This window comes from Manis javanica, chromosome 1 (genome assembly GCF_040802235.1).
Source record: "Manis javanica isolate MJ-LG chromosome 1, MJ_LKY, whole genome shotgun sequence".
NCBI classification, from domain to species: domain Eukaryota; kingdom Metazoa; phylum Chordata; class Mammalia; order Pholidota; family Manidae; genus Manis; species Manis javanica.
The window spans coordinates 116,256,897-116,277,376 of record NC_133156.1 but is presented as its reverse complement, the minus strand read 5'-3'; the positions used below and the strand labels follow the sequence as shown (position 1 = coordinate 116,277,376).

The following is a 20,480-nucleotide window of genomic DNA, read 5'->3' as shown; positions in this document are numbered from 1 at the left end:
AGTTTCTAACAGAAGGCTTTTAACATAGTTTACTTCTCTAAATCCTGCAGTATGAAATAAAAGTCTTCTTAAATTTACATGATGTGAAATAAAGACAGAAAATAGATTTAGTGCAAATAGAAGGTAATTGCAGGTGATCAGGTCTATGCCTATAGATGGAGTTTTGACCTGAGCTGGGCAAGGGCAACAGGGAATGCCTCACACAAAAGGGGTACGAGGTCCTAAGCCTCGCCTCAGTTGGCCCCCTTCTCCTCGCCTGTTGGCCCCCTGTGACTGTGCCTGTCTCAGGTTGTTCCTCCCATGAGGAATCTTACCCGTCTCTGGCTAACCAGCCATCCTCCGGGACCATACAGGGAGATAACATGCAGCGAAGAGGCATTTGAAGTAGGTCAGTGCTTTTTCTCATACTCTTATGTCCAGCCATAATCATGAAAATCACAAAATACGCTGATTCACTGCACGGACTTTCATGGGGGGTAATGAAGACAGTGAACAATCACTTCTTATACATTACTTCTTAAAAGTCGTATTGGCTTCAATAAGCTAGCGGTCAAGTTACGTACCCACATTACCAGAACAGGAAGACAAATATATAATAGAAGTAAACCTACAAGTATTGGCCATATCCAATTAAATCAAGAGAATTTATAATCCCTCAGAAAATTCCAATAAGGAGAGATCATCTTAAAACTTTAAATGATTTTCAAAAGCTTCTAGGAGATATTAATTGGATCTGCCCATTATTACGTATTCCTACTTATAAATTACAACATCTTTTCAACACCTTAAAAGGACCCCCAGATCTTAATAGTCCTAGAGACTTAACCTCAAAAGCTGAGGAAGAACTCAAGTGGATAGAACAACATATTCACAAGCTCAATTATCAAAAATTGACTTACAGAAACCCTTATTGTTATTAATTTACTTTATCCCCATTCTCCCACAGGATTGCTCTGTCAATGTGACAGTTGGTTAGAATGGATATTTTTGCAGTATCAGACTAAACCCTTGTTGCAACCTTACATTGACAAAGTAGCTTCTATCATCCTTAAAGGACAACAGAGACTAAGATGATTGGCTAAGATCCCCACTCCATTATTCTTCCATCATCCAAACAAAATATTATGCAAGTATTTCAAGAAAATACTCATTGGCAAATTGCACTTTCTGATTGTTTAGGAAATATTGACTGTCATTACCCTAAGAATAAATTATTTTCCTTTTTTCTGCACCATCAATGGATCCTTCCTCAAAAAAACTCCTCCACTGTCTGAAACTAAATCTGATACCCAGGAATGAGAACTCTTGGATGATGTGGTAAAATCAAGTAAACATTCCTCATCTCCACATTCTTCTGACTTCATCATCTTCCTCTTCAGAAAGTGATGGTGAGAGTCCTGCCCGTCTCTCTCTCATCGTAAGAAATCCTCAGCCTCTGTCACTGCTGCATCTGCTTTCATGCCAGGAATATGCAAAGCCCAGAGAGAGGGTGATATAGACGCTTACTTGACACCCTTAGTGGCACCAGTTAACTCCTTTGGGCCAGGTGAGGATGCTGATTTTCCACAAGGTGGAGTCAGAGCACTTTATACACCTATTCCTTATAAAACATTATAAGACTTTAAACAAGCCATCTCTACTTATGGCACTAATTCGCCATATGTTGTGGGTCTCTTGAGGGGGTTGGCAGAACAAGAAAGGATGATTCCTCATGATTGGGATTTATTGGCTCATACCTGTTTGGACTCTTCTGAATTTTTACAATTCAAAACATGGTGGTATGAGGAAGCAAAAGCACAAGCCTTGAGGAATCAGCATGCCGATCTTCCAATTCTTATAACTGCTGAACAGCTGGCTGGACAAGGAGATTGGCTGCAGTTAGAAAGGCAAGCTAGGTTTGAGGACACAGCAGTAACAGATATGTCTGTGTTGCCTGAAAGCTTGGGAAAAAATACAAGTGGCTGGAAAGCCTGCTTACCATTCAGTAAACTTAAACAGGGACTCAATGAACCATATGTTCATTTTGTTGCGAGGCTGCAGGATAACAAGACGTACAGTAGCACATCCAGATTTAAGGGAAATGTTGTTGCAAATGCTAGCTTATGATAATGCAAACACGAAGTGCCAAAGAGTTCTTAGACCTTTAAAATCTGCAGGAGCTAGAATGGAAGATTATATCAAGGCTTGTGCCAATGTAGGTTCCTCTACACACCAAGCTAATTTACTAGCAACTGCTATGAAGGGAAAATCAAGGGGAAATTCAAAAAATTTGAAATGTTTTGGTTGTGGCAAACAAGGGCATATGAAAAAAGATTGCAGATCACAGAAGAGGACAGAAAAGCCAAATTTTAAAAATAAACTGCCATCTGTTTGCCCAAAATGTCAAAAAGGGAGACATCGGTCTAAGGTCTAATGAATGTTGTTCAAATGAGTCGGCCTTTAAACCTTCGACTGGGCCAGCCTCTGAGGCCCTAGAAAATAATACAGAGGCATCTTCTCCAGTTAAAAGAACATGGCATGACATAAGAAGAAAACAAATCCTACCATTTGCAACAACACGGATGGAGCTAGAGGGTATTACGCTCAATGAAATAAGCCAGGTGGAGAAAGACAAGTACCAAATGATTTCACTCATATGTGGAGTATAAGAACAAAGCAAAAACTGAAGGAACAAAACAGCAGCAGAATCACAGAACCCAAAAATGGACTAACAGTTACCAAAGGGAAAGGGACTGGGGAGGCTGGGTGGGAAGGGAGGGATAAGGGGGGGAGGGAATAAAGGGGCCATTAAGATTAGCATGTATAATGTGGGGGGGGCATAGAGAGGGATGTGCAACACAGAGAAGACAAGTAGTGATTCTACAGCATCTTACTATGCTGATGGACAGTGACTGTAATGGGGTTTGTGGGGGGGACTTGGTGAAAGGGGGAGTCTAGTAAACATAATGTTCCTCATGTAATTGTAGATCAATGGTACCAAAAAAAAAAAAAGAACATGGCATGATTTACAAGCAGCAACTAAAGGAAGTGCTGCTGTAGATCTTGCCTCTTCTCAACCTGTATATTTATACCCATCACAAGGAGTCCAATTACTTAGTACAGGAATTTTTGGCCCTTTACCAACTAATTTTGTAGGATTGCTTTTAGGCTGCAGTAGTTGGGCATTAAAAGGATTAATAGTAAGACCTGGAGTTATTGATCATGATTATATGGGTGAAATTAAAATAATGGTATCATCTGATAAAGAACTATATGTACCTCAAGGACACTGAAACCATGTGAGGGCGGTCATGAGTTGTAGGAACTGTTTTGTCTTCACTCATTTTGTTATTGACCAAGCATCAGGAGTTGTAGGATAAACAATCAGGTCATATGTATTTGTACATTTGATTTCTATATTACTTGATTTATGTATTAATCCCATTAATCCCACATAGGTATACTGAGAAATACTTGCTTGAGAGACTAAATAGCAAATGACCAAATGCACACAATTCTGCATATTAAAAGAAAAACCTTGAAAATAATGCAAGATAAAACGTCAACAGCTATAATCAGTTCTCATAAGTCTGAAATAAGAAATTGTTCAAAATAGTTCTCAATTAGTAAACTATATTATAAATGTTTTAATATTTATGTTAGTAAAACACCTCTACAGTTAAATGTCATTTCTCATATAATCATTGTACAGAAGTAATATATAGTTTCTTGGCTTACTAGTAATTTTATACCAATCACTTGAAACACCATCCTTAAGGTTTAATAATATACTGTAATACTTCCATTTTTCACTTTTTAGAGTTTGACAGAAGACAGTCAATATCCTGAAGAATTTCAGAGGTTTTTTTCAAAGCCACTGATACTCTCTTTTCATTAACTTCTTCCAACAAGATTTTTGAAGATTTTGGTTTATGATGATCAGAAGACTCTTTGTTTTTCTTGCTAGAAATCTGGTTTAGGATACCACTGTTCTCCAATAACACTAAGTTGATTAATTAAGGAACATTCCTCCACATTTTTCATTTTATGAATACTTTTAAATTCAGAAAGTTTAATACAGCTTTCATATTAAAATATGTCTCCACTGGAAGGAAGATCTCTTAGATTCATAATAGAATTGGGATTAAAGACCTTATCAAGTCCACTCCTTGTGATGAAGAAATCAGTTACATTGTAAAAGGAGGAAAGGAATGGGAGTATGTATATGTGTGTCTGGATGGAGGTTTGGTGAAAGAGGAAATCTCAGTAATATTTAAGTGAAGAAGTGATGTGGGAATAAAAGGGAACAAAAGTAGGGGTGACTGGAATATAAATAATATGTGTAATGTATTTCTTAATTTCAAAAAGATCTTAATGGAAAAAAATTTTCCCCGGTTGCAAAGCTACCTTGTTATTTGAACAGGATTACAGAAAAATCACAAGTAGATGAATGGGGTGGGAATGTACAGAACTAAAGGTTTCATAAGAAAAGTAAGAGTCCAGTCCAAGGTGGCAACATAGGAGGCTCCTGAGCTCACCTATAGAGCTCATACTGAATCCACAGGTACACATGAAACAATTCCCTCTGAAAGAAATCCAGGAACTATCTGAGTAACTCCTATACAACAGGAAATACCCACAATTAAATGGATAGAAGAGGCCAACATACACTACTGCCATAAACCCCACCCCTAGCTCAGCAACATACAATCAGAAGAGACTTTACAACTCCCAGCTTCTCCCTGAGGAGCAAAGGGTTTGAACCCAACATCTAACACTCCAACTTTTAAGGCTTCCACCTGCAAAATGGGCCCCCAAAACACCGAGCTCTGAAAGCCAACATTGCATCCAGGAGACCCAAAAGACTACAGTAAACAAAGAAACAGTTCCTAGTGGATTCACAAAGACTGCCTATGGCTACCCAACCAGGACTCAGAGCACAGGGAGCAGACAGAAGCACCCACCTCCCAGTCTTTCCCTGAAAGAGGCCTATTTGTATACTTTAGAAGCTACTGCCTGACGGTAAGGATTCTAATTTAGCACAGGAGTGTGATTCTCCTGGGAGACTAGGGAGGCTGGCAGGTGACATCTTGACATACTCCCTCTGATCTGCTCCAAGTTGCAGCTGTCTCCCTGGAAGGAGCCTGTGTACATAAAAAGACAATAGAAAAGATGATCAAAATGAACAGCTGGCTTTTAAAAAAGAAACAAAATAAACAAATCTTCAGGTAGACATAGCAAAAAACAAGGGAGAGGACTCAAAATCAGAAATGAAAGAGGGGATAATACAACTGATACCACACAATACAAATGATCATAAGCTACAACACTATGAACAATTATATGCCAGCAAATTGGACAATCTGTAAGAAATTACTGGAACATACAACCTACCAAGACTGAATCAAGAGGAAACAGAAAATGTGAACAGACTGATTACCAGTGAGATTTAATAAGCAAGCAAATACCTCCCAATCAATAAGATTTCAGGACCTGATGGTTTCACTGGTGAATTCTACCACACATTTAAAGAAGAATTAATACTTATCCTTTTCAAACTCTTCCAAAAAATGGGGGAGGAAGTTATCACTTCCAAACTTACTTTATGAGGCCTGCATTACCCTGACAACCAGAACTAGACAAGGACACTACAAGAAAATAAAACTGTAGGCCAATAACCCTGAAGAACACAGATGCAAAAATCCTCAACAAAGTATCAGCAAATGGAATTCAATGATACACTAATATGATCATACACCATGGTCAAGTGTAGTTTATTCCAAGGATGCAAAGGTGGTTCAACATCTGAATTAGTCAAACTGACACACGTTAATGAAATGAAGGATAAAAATCATATGATCATCTCGATACAGAAATATTCTCAACAAGTTGGATTATACAGGGAACATACCTCAACATAAAGGCCACATATGACTAGCCCAAAGCTAACATCGTACTGAAGAGTCAAAACTTAAGGCTTTTCTTCTAATATGAGGAACAAGACAAGAATGCTCACTCTTGACAGTTTTGTTCAACATAGTACTGGAAGTCCCAGCCAAAGCAATTAGGCAATAAAAAGAAAAGGTATCCAAATAAGAAAGGAAGAAGTAAAATGGTCTATATTTGCAGATAACATGATATATAGAAGACACCCAAAACACCAAAAAACTGTTAGAATAAACAAATTCGGTAAAGTTGCAAGATAGAAGATCAATACACAAAAATCAGCTGTGTTTCTGTACTCTAATAAAGCTATCAGAAAAATTGAGAAAATAATCCCATTTATAATTACATCAAAAAGAACACAAATACCTAGGAAAATTTAGGCAAGGAGGTGTAAAATCTCTACACTGAAAATTGTAAGACATTAATGAAAGACACTGAAGAAGTCACAAATAAATGGAAAGACATTCCATACTCATGGATTACAAAGATTAATAGTGTTAAGATGTCTATACCATCCAAAGCAATCTACAGATCCAATGCAATTTCTATCAAAATTCCATGATATTTTTCACAGAAATAGAACAATCCTAAAATATATATGGAATCCAAAGGCTCTTAGAGTCAAAATAATTTTGAGAAAGAACAAAGCTTGAGCTATCATACTTTCTGATCAAACTATGTTACAAACTATAGTACTCAAAACAGTATGGCATTGGCAGAAATAAACCCATGCATATGTGGTCAATTAATTTACATACAACAAAGGAGCCAAGAATATACAATGGGGAAAGGATAGTCTCTTTAATAAAGAGTGTTGGGAAGACTAGATAGCCACATGTTAAAAAAGAATGAAACTGGACCCCTACCTTGCACCATACACAAAAATCAACTCAAAATGGATTAAAAACTTGACTTTATGACCTGAAGTGATAAAAACTACTAGCATAAAACATAGGGAGGTAGGCTATTTGACACTGGTCTTGGAATGATTATTCGGATTTGTCACTGAAAGCAAAAATAAACAAGTGGTATACATTAAACTAAAAAGCTTCTGTACAACAAAGGTCACCATCAGCAAAATGAAATGGAAATCTATGGAATGGGCAAAAATATTTGCAAATCATATATCTGATAAGGGGTTATCCAAAATATATAAAGAACCTATATAAATCAGTAGTGAAAAAACAAACAACCTGATTAAAAAATGGGCAGAGGAACTGAAAGACATTATTCCAAAGACATACAAATGGCCAGCAGTACTCATATAAATGAGCCCATGAAAAAGTGCACAACATCACTAATCATTAGGAAAATGCACATCAAAACCACAAGGATGTATCACTTCCTACCCGTTAGAGTGGCTATCATCAAAAAGACAGATAACAAGTGTTAGTGAGTATGTGGACAAAAGATAACCCTTGTGTACTTTGGTGGAAATGTAAATTGGTACAGCCAGTATGGAAAACTTCACAGAGGTTCCTCAAAATATTAAAAATAGAACTACCATATGATCCAACAGTCCTAGTTCTAGGTATAAATCTAAAGGAAATGAAAACAGCCTATCAAAGAGGTACCTGCACTCACATGTTCACTGCAACATTATTCATAATAGCTAAGATATGTAAAACAACCTAAATGTCCATTAGTGGATAAATAGATTAAGAAGATGTGATATATATATATATATATACACATACATATATAAAATGAATACCATTCAACCCTAAGAAAAAAGGGAATCCTGCCATTTGCAACAACACAAGGATGGACCTTGAAGGTATTATGCTAAGTTAAATAAGCCAGCCAGATAAGACAAACACCACAAGGTGTCATTTATCTGTGAAATTTAAAAAAAAGTCTAACTCAGAGAAACAGTGCGTAAAGTGGTAGTTGCCAGGTACTGGGGGAAGGGGAAAACAGACAGGTCAGTAAGAGGGTACAAACATTCAACTACAAGATGCATAAGGTCTGAGGAACCAATTTATAGTATGGCAACTATTGTTTTGTATGGTTGAGGTTTGCTGGGAGCGTAGAACTCATGTTCTCACCAAAAAAAGAGGGTGATGATAGATATGTGAGGTGATGTATATGTTAGTTAACAAGACAGGGTAATCCTTACACAATGTATCTTATGATTTTGCTCATTAATTATACCTCAATAATGCTGAAATTTAAAAAAATTCTTTTTAATACTAAAAATTCTAATGAAAAAAAGAAAACAGGAAGTCAGAGATAGGTCTCAGTTGTAATTTAGAGTGAAAAAGTCTCTATAGGTACACAATGGAATACTATTCAGGCTTAAGAAAGAAACAAATCCTACCTTTTGCAACAACATGGATGGAGCTGGAGGGTATTATGCTCAGTGAAATAAGCCAGGCGGAGAAAGATAAGTACCAAATGATTTCCCTCATTTGTGGAGTATAACAATAAATCAAAACTGAAGGACCAAAACAGCAACAGACTCACAGACTCCAAGAAGGAACTAGCAGTTGCCAAAGGGAAGGGGTGGGAGAGGGTGGGTGGAAAGGGAGGGAGAAGTGGTTTGAGGGGTATTATGATTACTATGCATGATACGGGGGTGGGGGGGGCACAGGGAAGACAGTGTAGCACAGAGAAGACGAGTAGTGACTCTGTGGCATCTTACTACACTGACTTCAATGGGGCATGGGGGGGCTTGATAATATGGGTGACTGTAGTAACCACAATGTTTTTCATGTGAAACCTTCATAAGAGTGTGTATCAATGATACCTTAATTTAAAAAAAGTCGCTACAGGGGAACTTAATCCTAGTTCACTGTCCTTTGCCCAATTTAAACCCAATGAAAAGTACAAACATTAACATGACATACTTTCTATAGACAAGATACATCTTAAATTTTAATCTTAAATATTCAGTAACCCTCCACAATATATAAATATGGATTAATATATAGAACCATGAATTAAGCCTAGAGTGGAAAGGAAGCAATTATGTAGGACAATATATTGTTTAAAGGATACAATTAAACTTCTTTATCTTTTCAAGTTCAGAAGCCACAGACCTGTGTGCAAAAAAGAATTCATGCTTTTTTGTATTCACAATATTTCAAATAAGCATATTTGATTTTTTTCATAAATACAGATTTTTAGACAGAAGAACCTAGAAGTTAAGAATTCTCTTTATATTGGCTTTATATAACAACAAATCAGCTTGCCTCAACTGATAACTTATTGAGTGCTTGCTTTTAAAAAGTAAGGCAACTGTAGGCGGAGAAAGACAAGTGCCAAATGATTTCCCTCATTTATGGAGTATAACAACGAAGCAAAACTGAAGGAACAAAACAGCAGCAGATTCACAGACTCCAAGGGACTAGCAGTCCCCAAAGGGGAGGGGTGTGGAAGGGCAGGTCGGGAGGGAGGGAGATGGGGATTGAGGGGTATTATGTTTAGTACACATGGTGGGAGGAGTCACTGGGAAAAGTGTAGCACAGATAAGGCAAATAGTCAATCTGTGGCATCTTACTACACTGATGGACAGTGACTGCAATGGGGTACGGGTGGGGACTTGATAATATGGGGTAAATGTAGTAACCACATTGTTTTTTCATGTGAAATCTTCATAAGAGTGTATATCAGTAATTACCTTAATAAAAAATTTTTAAAAAAAAGGTAAGGCAACTAAATAAGTGTCCCCACCTCAAGGACTTTTGAATCAAGTATTGATATTGGATGGTAATGGGCATCCCTGCTACAACATTTGAGTACTAATGTGGTACACCCTCTATTTTCCTCCTTAAAGTTTACTCAAACTTTAAAAAACTACTAAAATCCAATCACTTATCTGATAGAACTTTCATTGAATTCCTATAACATTATGTTAATTAATCATACACTTAATTGTAATGTCTTTTTTTGAATTATTAATTTTATGATCTCATACCTAGATTGTCTCAGGAGAAAACAGTTTTCTTTTTCCTTTGTACTTTGCACATTTTGTAAGACCTCATTTACATGGAACTCAGGGAATGAATGGTTTTGGAATATATACACTTAATTTAGTTAATACATAATTTCTATACTAAGTTGGACAAAGGCCAAGTTTTTACACAGTTGAATTAGGTGTCACAAAATAACTATTTTCTATTACATTTCTGGAATAGATTATTTACTCATTTTATTGTTTTCTTATTAAAAGTATATTAAGCGTTTTCTTCTCCTTGACTCAGAGGGTTATTAACATGAACATTAGCTCTTACCATGTTCCACAGAAACTTGGGGCCACTGGTATGGGGTAAAGGGCTGAATATATGCAACTTCAGCAGAACTTTTTATGTGTGTGTTCTTTCTCATTTTCCTCATTATACTCAAATGAAACACAAGCAGTGATACACAACTAGAAAATAGTGTAAATGAACAGACTCTCTACAAAATTAATGAGGACTTTAATGTCTAAAACGTCTCTTTATTCAAGTCCCTAGAAAAGTCTCCACAGTTCAAAATAGGGTATGTGACTCGTCTGCTTTACTGGAATTTAGTACAATGGACCACATGCACCTTCTTGTCAGCTTGCACTCTTTGCTTGTATTCCAGCCTATGGATGGAGAATCAGAGATCTTTCATCATTTTAAGCATCTGTGGTAAAGACTTGGATATGACTTACTCTAAGCCTGATGATTCTTCATTATTGCAAAACACTTTTTTTTTTTTTTGACATGTTTTTTTTTGACATGTTTTTTGCAGGCGTTAGCAGCAATACAAACTACCTTTAATGCTCACTCATGATGAACCAACTTCTTATGAAATATCTTTTGTACTATATTTTGACCAGCATCCCTATTAAAAAGTTGAATCAGTAAGCTAATAATAGAAGGTAAGTTGAAAAAATAATACTGAACTACAATTTAGATAGGTGCTTATTGTGCCATCACTTCTCTTCCTTCAACTTACTCCTGACAAGAAAACAAATCACAATGCAGATGTCTAAGGCTTTGCAAGGGGAATGGAGCTATTATTTCAAGTGGCTGGATCTCCCCTCCCTACTCCTCCTCAATTTCTTTTTCTCTCTGCTGCTCCTCAATGCTTCCACCCACAGCTGCTTATCACCACTCTGCACTCCGATCTCTCCCTCATTTTTCAGTATATCTTGACAGTTATCCTCTTCAAAGCTTTCATATACTAGCATTTTACAAACTTTATCAGCTGAGCAATGATGAAGTGACCACTTTTATAGCCATGTACAATTTCCCCTTCTTCCCAACTATGTTTTTGCTAGCTACTTGGGCAACCTTTCTGCTCCAAACAGGCTGTAGCTGAAGAATAAGGGATCTGGGAAGCTGAATCATTAAGATACGTGAGATATTCCAATAACATCTACAGATTTGATTTGTATCTCATTTCTAGGTAACTTAGGAAAAGACAGTAAGAATCAGCTTAATGTTTATATCTTTACCATGCTATACTAAGACACCATACAACTGACTTTTAAGCTTCCTAAGTTGTTCCTGGTATCTTCTTTTCCAGTATATTCCAGTTATACTCTCAGTAACACTAACCTTCCAAATGACTTCTCTTGTATCATTTTTTCCACTTAGGAACTTGTAATTCCATCAAGTCTGAACTCCTCTGTTAATTACAAGATTTACTCCTATCAAAACTCAAACTACACCCTAATAGATAGTGTCTTCTTCATAAAAATTGTCTTCTGTCTCCACAGATGAAAATATCCTTTTTTTATCTCTGCCTTTGCTTCCTTCCTAAAATGTCTTAATTTCCATAAATATTTCTTAAAAGCCCAGTTTTAGTCCCTTGCACATTGACAGGCACACAAGAGGGACTAAAATGTTCACTTCATTTGTTGATTTGCCAATTAATTTTGGGAGGTAATTAATTTGATAGAAATTATTTCAAAATCAACTTTTTCTGCAAGTTATGTTAGTCAACATTTTATTTCCTTTAAAATTACTAAAATTAAAAAAGAGCCTCCTTTAAACTGTCCATAAACTTTTCAGGATGAAGTTATCATATTAAAAGTCACACACTTTGATATGAAGTTTTCAGATCTTCAAATGAAATATAATATGATGAAATCTATTAAGTTAGATATCAGATTAAAGATAAATTATTTTTAAGCTTAAGCTATCATGAACATTTTAGGAGTTAAATATACTTAACTAAGAAAAAGTTTTCTTGAGAGAAAGTCTTAGAATTTACCATTTGATCTCCTACACAGATTGAGTTTAAAAGAAAAATAAATACCAATTTTCTTCAAGAACAAAAGATGAAGGATGTGTGGGCGTCTCTCCCCAACAAGTATTGGTTAGTCTTCTACACCATGATATTACTGTTGTCACATATCTAAATTGAATACATTAAACAATATTTGAAAAATGAACTTTTATAATGTTTATAAAATATTCAAAAAATAGAAAAATTATTAAGACAATTTGGAAAAAAGGATAAAAAATCTACAGTGAGGCATTTGCTGGGTAATTTTCTTGATCTTTTTCATTAGAAACAGAAGAGCACGTCTTTCTCATTCATTAAGAATAAAATTATTTACTCACATTCATGATTAATAAAGATGAAACTTAAGAATCAGAACAAAGGTGATACTTGGATTTCATTCAAAGTTCAAACTCAAATGTCTAAATTTTTCTTATAGTTTTTCAAAGTAAAATGAGTTTCATCAAATTTTATCATGAAAATGTCTTTACACACAAGACTAAATGTATATCTACTCTCTAAAATTTAAACCAAAACACACCCATCAATACATATATACACATACATGTACATATATGTTGTGGGGTAAAAGGCAGAATTTCCAGTATCTCCCTCCTGGCCTTAGTCCAGTTATATATCAGCAGGTGTTTACTGCTGCAGCCTCCAGGGCAAACTCAATTCTCTCCTACCGTCTGTTCCTGGTATGTAATTGGTGTGGGTTTGCCAGTCACCAAAGACCTGCCCATGGAGTTCCTCCCAGAAGGGGTGGGCAGGAAGTAGAGAACGTGCCATGGCAGCAGAGCATCAGGAGATTGATGGTGCCAAGCCTGGCTAGAGGCTATAAGGAATAAAAGCCTTTCCCCCTACCTACCCTTTCCCTTGACTTATTTCGGTATCACACTTTTATAGGGTACTCACCCCAGACTGGGAGCACCCTTCCCCCTGGAGCTACATATATATAATGTAACTCACTGGATATACAAAACAAGGATCAAGTTCAATAAAATGGATGGACTGAAGTAACTAGCTGAAATAAACACTAAAGTTCGCTAAAAACACTATCCTTCTGTGGCAAATTATTCAACTTAGCAATGAATGGTTAGAGCATTTAGACCAAAACGTAATAAATCTCAACAGAAATAAAATTCAAGAGATAAAAAAGCAATTCTTAGGCGAACACTCTCAATTAAAATCACTGACATGTCAAGAACTCACAAGTAGAATGATTATAATAACAAATTAAATCAAAGAAAAAGCAAACTCATAAAAAGCTGACTTCAAGAATCTTCTCCACTTTAAGGATAATCATCAGCTAATGAATTTTTTCTATGTTATAGAAATAAGGTTACAAACCTTATTCAAACTGGTTAGGGAATTAGTTAATTGGTTCACACAGTTGACCACAGTCCTCTGCAAGCCAGTTTTATCATGTATGTATGTATACAGGTACATATACATTTATTTTGAAAAATCACTTGAATACAAATGAAAATAATTAAGGCTGATCAGGTCTATTTAGTTATGCCAGATCCAATATAACTGTAAACTTTGATAGCTGTTGAAATGACTTCATGCACATTATTCACATGTAAGCACTAAAAATATATACGGTAGACCCTTGAACAACATGGGTTTGAACCGCACAGGTCCACTTATATGTGGATTTTTAAAAATTGGTTGTAAGGCATCAGATTCCACAGGTGTTGTGGTTGATAGAAATGGAAAAGGAAATGTGTTATAAACGGTGGTTATTAGCACCATGCTCTAATCAACTGAGCTAATCTGCCATTATCTGACAAGCGAGAAACGCTGGGATCTGAGAGGAACACAGCTGAGGCCCAGACTGTGCAATTCAGAGGAAGGTAGGAAACCTTTGCCATCCAAGCAAAGTGCATCCCTCCAAGCACAGGCCTGATCTCCCAGCAGGTAGGTGTCAACTTGCTAATTCACCCTCTGCTTGCTCTTTTCTCTGTTGAATCCTACAACTTTCCCATTTCTTTTCTAGTTTTCTACTCTTTGTTGCACCCGAAGTTATTTGACCCATTTTATATACAGTAGGCTATTAGTAATTAAGCTCTGGGGGAGTCAAAAGTTATACCTGATTTTTGATTGTGTGGGGGAGTCAGATATATTTGCTCAAGAGTCAAATGTATTTAAATAGTATTTATATTCCCGTCATAAAAGTTATTCAGTAACATGAAAATAATTTTTAAAATTGTTTTTCAGTACCTTTCATATGGTCCAGCATGTTCAGTCTGAATTAACTGATCTTGCCCATCAGGAAAAGTTAACTTACACCAACCTAAGTTGAGACCTTGATTTACCTCAAGAAGCAAGGAGGAGGGGTAAGTTTTATCATTCTGAAACTGAAAAATCAAAAACAAAACCATCTTTTAATTTAATTACCAATTAAAAAAATAAGTAGATGAATCATCAAAACTTTATTTTTACTAATTTAAAAGTTATATTTTACATAGGATATACGTATTACTTTATCACCACTCATACAGACAATTATCAAAAGAACAATACTAGTCCCTATCTCTGTAATGAGTTACCTTTATAAAATGACTGTCACACCTTTCTGATTTTTGCTAGAAAATCCAATGAGATCAGTAAAGCCTCTTGACAGATTTTATACTTCAAAAAATTAAGATATATAGTACTTAATTTCCATAGATTTAAAAAAAATGGTTTCAGTTTGGAGTATACTCACCTGTAACTTTTCAATAAAGGAGCTGAAATTCCAATTTAGGGTCACAGTAATGCCATCCAAAAAGATAGCATGTACTTTGTTATCAGAGTATGCAAGAAATCTTCCCACGCTGGGTATGAGCGAGTCTCTCAAAAGCAAAGGCAGTATATTGCTATCATGTATCCTAGGTACCTAAAACCAAGTAAATAAAAATTGCAGGAAACAGAGTTGTCCATTAATAAGATTTAAAATATTAATGAACTCTGAGGCAACTTCATATACTCATTCAAAAGTCAAATACTGTAGAATCCTTATGCACATTTTAACTTTTCCAGAAGTGGATGCTTAAGAGAGTATTTCAAGCAGATTAAGTTCTATCATCTTTGGAAAGTCACCATTCTGCTTAGTTTTACATAGAATACAGACAAAAATTAGGAAGTACAATAACCTAGAGGTTTACAATCAAATTTATAAAGAAATCAAAGTCTGAGAATCACTCCAAGACAGTGTTGAAAAATTTACTGCAAGAGAGAACCAAGATGGTGGCGTGAGTAGAGCAGCGGAAATTTCCTCCCAAAACCAAATATATTTTTGAAAACACAACAAAGACAACTCTTCCTAAAAGAGAGACCAGAAGACACAGGACAACAGCCAGACTACATCCACACCTGAGAGAACCCAGTGCCTCATTAAGGGGGTAAGATACAAGCCGTGGCCCAGCAGGACCCGAGGCCCCTCACCCCAGCTCCCGGCGGGAGGAGAGGAGTCAGAGCGGGGAGGGAGAGGGAGCCCAGGACTGCTAAACACCCAGCCCTAGCCATCCGCCCCGGAGCGCAGACACAGTGCATGCATGGGGTCCTGGATACTAGGGAAACAGGACAGTAAGACCTGTGAGCGGGTCCCCACAGCCGGCGCCCTGGGGACAAAGAAAAGCAAGTGCTTTTTGGAAGTCTTAAAGGGACAGGGACCCCACAGCCGGACAGAAGCGTCCTGGGACACTTAGCCCAGCAGCTGCGAACCTCAGGGAGCTCTGGGTGCCCGAACCACCGCAGTGCAGCTCGGAGGCCCCTCACTGTGATAAACAGCCTCCCGCCTGTTCCCCCTCCAACGTGGCTCTGCCATATTGGAGAAGCAGCCTGAGGCAGGCCATGCCCACAGCAACTGCAGAGCTAAATAAACTCCATAGCAGCTGGGCAAGATCAGAAGCCCCATCTGCACGCAGCTGCCCAGCACAAGCCACTAGAGGCTGCTGTTCTCCCAGGAGAGGAAGGCCATAAACTGGCAAGAAGGGACTTTCTCTTACCCAACACACGCGCCAGCTCCCCACAAATATATCTATAACCATGAAAAGGCAGAAGAAACTAATACAGACCAAGATCACAGAGGTAAACCCTGAGAAGGAGACAGACCTAACCAGTCTTCCTGAAAAAGAATTAAAAATAAAGCTCATAACCATGTTGATGGAGATGCAGAGAAATATGCAAGAGCTAAGGGATGAAGTCCAGAGGGAGATTACAGATGTCTGGAGGGAGATTACAGAAATGAAACAATCTCTGGAAGGATTTATAAACAGAATGGATAAGATGCAAGAGGCCATTGATGGAATAGAAACCAGAGAACAAAAACGCATAGAAGCTGATGCAGTGAGCGATAAAAGGATCTCCAGGAATGAAACAATATTAAGAGAACTGTGTGACCAATCCAAAAGGAACAATATCTGCATTATAGGGGTACCAGAAGAAGAAGAGAGAGAGAAAGGGATAGAAAGTGTATTTGAAGAAATAATTGCTGAAAACTTCCCCAAACTGGGGGAGGAAATAATCGACCAGACCATGGAAGTGTACAGAACTCCCAACAGAAAGGATCCAAGGAGGACAACGCCAAGACACATAATAATTAAAATGGCAAAGATCAAGAACAAGGACAGAGTTTTAAAGGCAGCTAGGGAGAGGGAAAAGGTCACCTACAAAGGAAAACCCATCAGGCTATCATCAGACTTCTCAACAGAAACCTTACAGGCCAGAAGAGAATGGCATGATATATTTAATGCAATGAAACAGAAGGGCCTTGAACCAAGAATACTGTATCCAGCATGACTATCATTTAAATATGAAGGAGGGATTAAACAATTCCCAGACAAGCAAAAGTTGAGAGAATTTGCCTCCCACAAACCACCTCTACAGGGTATTTTAGAGGGACTGCTCTAGATGGGAGCACTTCTAAAACTCAATAGATGTCACCAGAGAAAATAAAATCACAGCAGAGAAAGCAGACCAACCAAATACTAACTAAAGGCAAAAAATAAAATCAACTACCCACAAAAGCAGTTAAAGGAAGCACAAAAGAGCACAGAATAAAACAACCAACATATAAAGAACGGAGGAGGAAGAATAAGAAGGGAGAAAAATAAAGAATGATCAGACAGTGTCTAAAATAGCTCAATAAGTGAGTTAAGTTAGGCAGTAAGATACTAAAGAAGCTAACCTTGAACCTTTGGCAACCATGAATCTAAAGCCTGCCATGGCAATACGTACATGTCTTTCAATAATCACCCTAAATGTAAATGGACTGAATGCACCAATCAAAAGACACAGAATAATAGAATGGATAAAAAAAGCAAGACCCATCTCTATGCTGCTTACAAGAGACTCACCTCAAACCCAAAGACTATAGGAACAAAGAATGACTGAAGGAACAAAACAGCAGCAGAATCATAGAACCTAAGAATGGACTAACAGTTACCAAAGGGAAAGGGACTGGGGAGAATGGGAGGGAAGGGAGGGATAAGGATGGGGAAAAAGAAAGGGGAACATTATGATTAGCATGTATAATGGGGGGGCATGGGGAGGGCTCTGCAACACAGGGAAGACAAGTAGTGATTCTATAGCATCTTACTACGCTGATGGACAGTACTGTAATGGGGTTTGTGGGGGGATTTGGTGAAGGGGGGAGTCTAGTAAACATAATATTCTTTATGTAATTGTAGATTAATGACAACAAAATAAATTAATTAATTAAAAAAAATTTACTGCAGTTATAGGAAATAGAGTAGAATACTGTAATATCAGGTTTTATAATAACTATGTTTTTACATATTGCAAATCCAATCAATTCCCCAGCTCTTCACCCTCCACTAAAAAAAAGAAAAACAAAATAAATATGTACAATGGAAATATAACATAAAAGCCTGAGTTTATAGGGTTTAAGTGGATATTTTTCTGAATAAACCAATTACTATCACAAATAATTTCTCACATGACTTAGATGAAAATAATTTGAACTTAGTGTTGTGTATACAAACAATAGAGCAATTAAAAAATATCTTGATTTTGAAATAATTTTAAGATACCATTTTCCAGCAGCATATCCAACAGTTATGGCTTAAAGAAAGCCTCATCTTGGCACAATGTTGCAGAATTCTGTTAACATGAAAAACAGTACTTAAAGATTTGCAAATAATGGCATTTTCCAGTTCTAGCAACCCATTCTCACTGCTATACATTTTAGGCAAGTACCTCATTTCCATTAAACTATGTCCAGAATTCTTTTCTTCCAGAAATTCTTAAGCCTCTAGAAGGAAACTTCTACTGTTTTTCCCTCTCTGCTAATCTTACACAGTTAAGGTCATTCCTCTGGTTTTTAGCAATGAAATGACTCTAAATGGAGAGAATTTTCAGGGCTCCTTTTTAAGAGGTGACAGATTGATAGTTCCTAAAAGGAAGAAACATGGGGATGTCAATCAACCACCCCCAGGAAACCAAATGACCAATTCTGCTCCTTCAAATCTACTTTGGCAGGTGCTTAGACATAAGTTTATAAAATAAATAACTTAATAATCCCCTTTCATTCTTCTGAGTGCCACAGATTTATTAATTAGGAGAATTTTTTAAGAACATATGAACCAAAGAACTAAACAGAGGAAAGTGAATTAAATCTCCGGGTTTAAAATTTAACACTAACATTAACTTGAAAATGAACTCAAGTAGCCCTAAAAACTTTATAACCACTAAGAGGTGGCAGTTTCTCTTTGTTCTCCCTATTTTCTGAGTCTCAGGGTCAGGGATAATGCAGAAAGCTGATTTTGCAGAGCCCAAGTCATCCTGTCCCAGAGTCCTGAGGAGGAATGCATAAGAGAAACAAAAAGCAATTGAATTGGTGCAAGCATGTCTGCTTAGATCCTTGCAAGTTGCTACTTTGCGTGTCTGTGAACACTACAGGATCTCGCTCCCAATTTCCTCTCTAAAAGCCCTAATTGCTTGTGCTCCAGGGGTACAGTGGCTCTTTAAGGCATTAACCTGCTACTCCTGCATCTGCTGGCAAATTAATAAACTATTCCTTTCCTTTCCTCAAAATCTTGTCATTGTGTTTTGTGATTTGACTTTGGGGACAAGAACCAGTTTTCAGTAACAAAACTATACTTCATCTACTGTACACTCTCAGAAATCACTATTAGTCTGAGGATAGTAAAGCAGTATAAAAATTTTCAATGTATCATCAAATCCTCAACTTGATTCCAAGGAACAATAATGATGCCCATGTACTCAGAGAAAAGGCCCTTTTTTCCAAGTAGCACTTGCTTGCCATATAGGGATGTTTCTCCATATTTAACTTTTGATTTCAATGTCAGAAGTACCCTTATAATGATAATAATTAACTTACTCTATAAATGATGAGATCAAAAAAGTTGGCACATTTTACCAAAGACATGCATTTCCACTACACCTACTAAATTATAAATCTTATTCTAGGAAATGTATCCAGGTTCTCAAACATGTAACACTTGATTCAGTTAAATGTGAAGAACTTACCTAGTTGCCTGTTCAAGTAGAGAACACACAGAAAATAGACTTCCTGGTCTATCTGGAGGAAGGTTATTTACTGAGTAAGTTTTCTCTTCTCTCTGAAAATAGGTTTAAAATGAAAAATCTCAGTAAAGAATTTTGGCCATTATTACTTGGCAATTTTTTTCTTGATATATGTATTTACATAGTGACAAGGCAAACAGTTATTTTAACTTAACCAAAAGCCCATAAAAGGTATGTTTTTAAAGATATTTTATGATGTTTTTCCTTTTTCCCATTTAAAAAAAATTTAGAATTCCTCTTATACATTCAAGTTAGATACTATATACTGTAACTTACTCTCCCAACTTAAATTTTAGCTATACTTAAATTAGCATGGTAGGAGGACATTATGCTCAGTGAAATAAGCCAGGTGGAGAAAGACAAATGCCAAATGATCTCCCTCATTAGTGGAGTATAACAATGAAGCAAAACTGAAGGAACAAAATGGCAGACTCAGAGACTCCAAGACTGAACTAGTGGTTACCAAAGGGGAGGGGTGTGGGAGGGTGGGTGGAGAGGGAGGGAGAAGGGGACTGAGGGGTATTATGTTTAGTACACATGGTGTGGGGGGTATCACGGGGAGAACAGTGTATCACAGAGAGAGCACATAGTGGATCTGTGGCATCTTGCTGCATTGATGGACACTGACTGCAATGGAGTATGGGTGGAGACTTGATAATCTGGGTGAATGTAGTAACCACATTGTATTTTCATGTGAAATATTCATAAGAGTGTATATCAATCATACCTTAATAAAAATTTAAAAAGAAATTAGCATGGTAACCAAACTAATTTTTCTACACATTACCAGGAAA

At 36.9% G+C, this 20,480-nt stretch overlaps 1 protein-coding gene across 7 annotated transcripts in view; it reads right to left on the bottom strand.

The window, feature by feature from the left end:
* Positions 1-3,602: 3,602 nt before the first annotated feature.
* The window catches only part of C1H5orf34 (chromosome 1 C5orf34 homolog), a 29,671-nt gene continuing 12,793 nt past the window's right edge, over positions 3,603-20,480 (bottom strand). For 6 of the 7 annotated variants that reach the window (XM_017653755.3, XM_037023605.2, XM_017653754.3 and 3 more), the window contains 7 exons: positions 19,630-19,721; positions 18,171-18,240; positions 14,843-15,013; positions 14,356-14,492; positions 12,160-12,258; positions 8,926-8,966; positions 3,603-3,982 (listed from right to left, as the gene is read on the bottom strand). In XM_017653755.3, the coding sequence (XP_017509244.3) occupies positions 3,789-3,982; positions 8,926-8,966; positions 12,160-12,258; positions 14,356-14,492; positions 14,843-15,013; positions 18,171-18,240; positions 19,630-19,721 (804 nt within the window). In that variant the 3' untranslated portion in view covers positions 3,603-3,788. The other variant, XM_073236484.1, reaches the window with a different exon arrangement.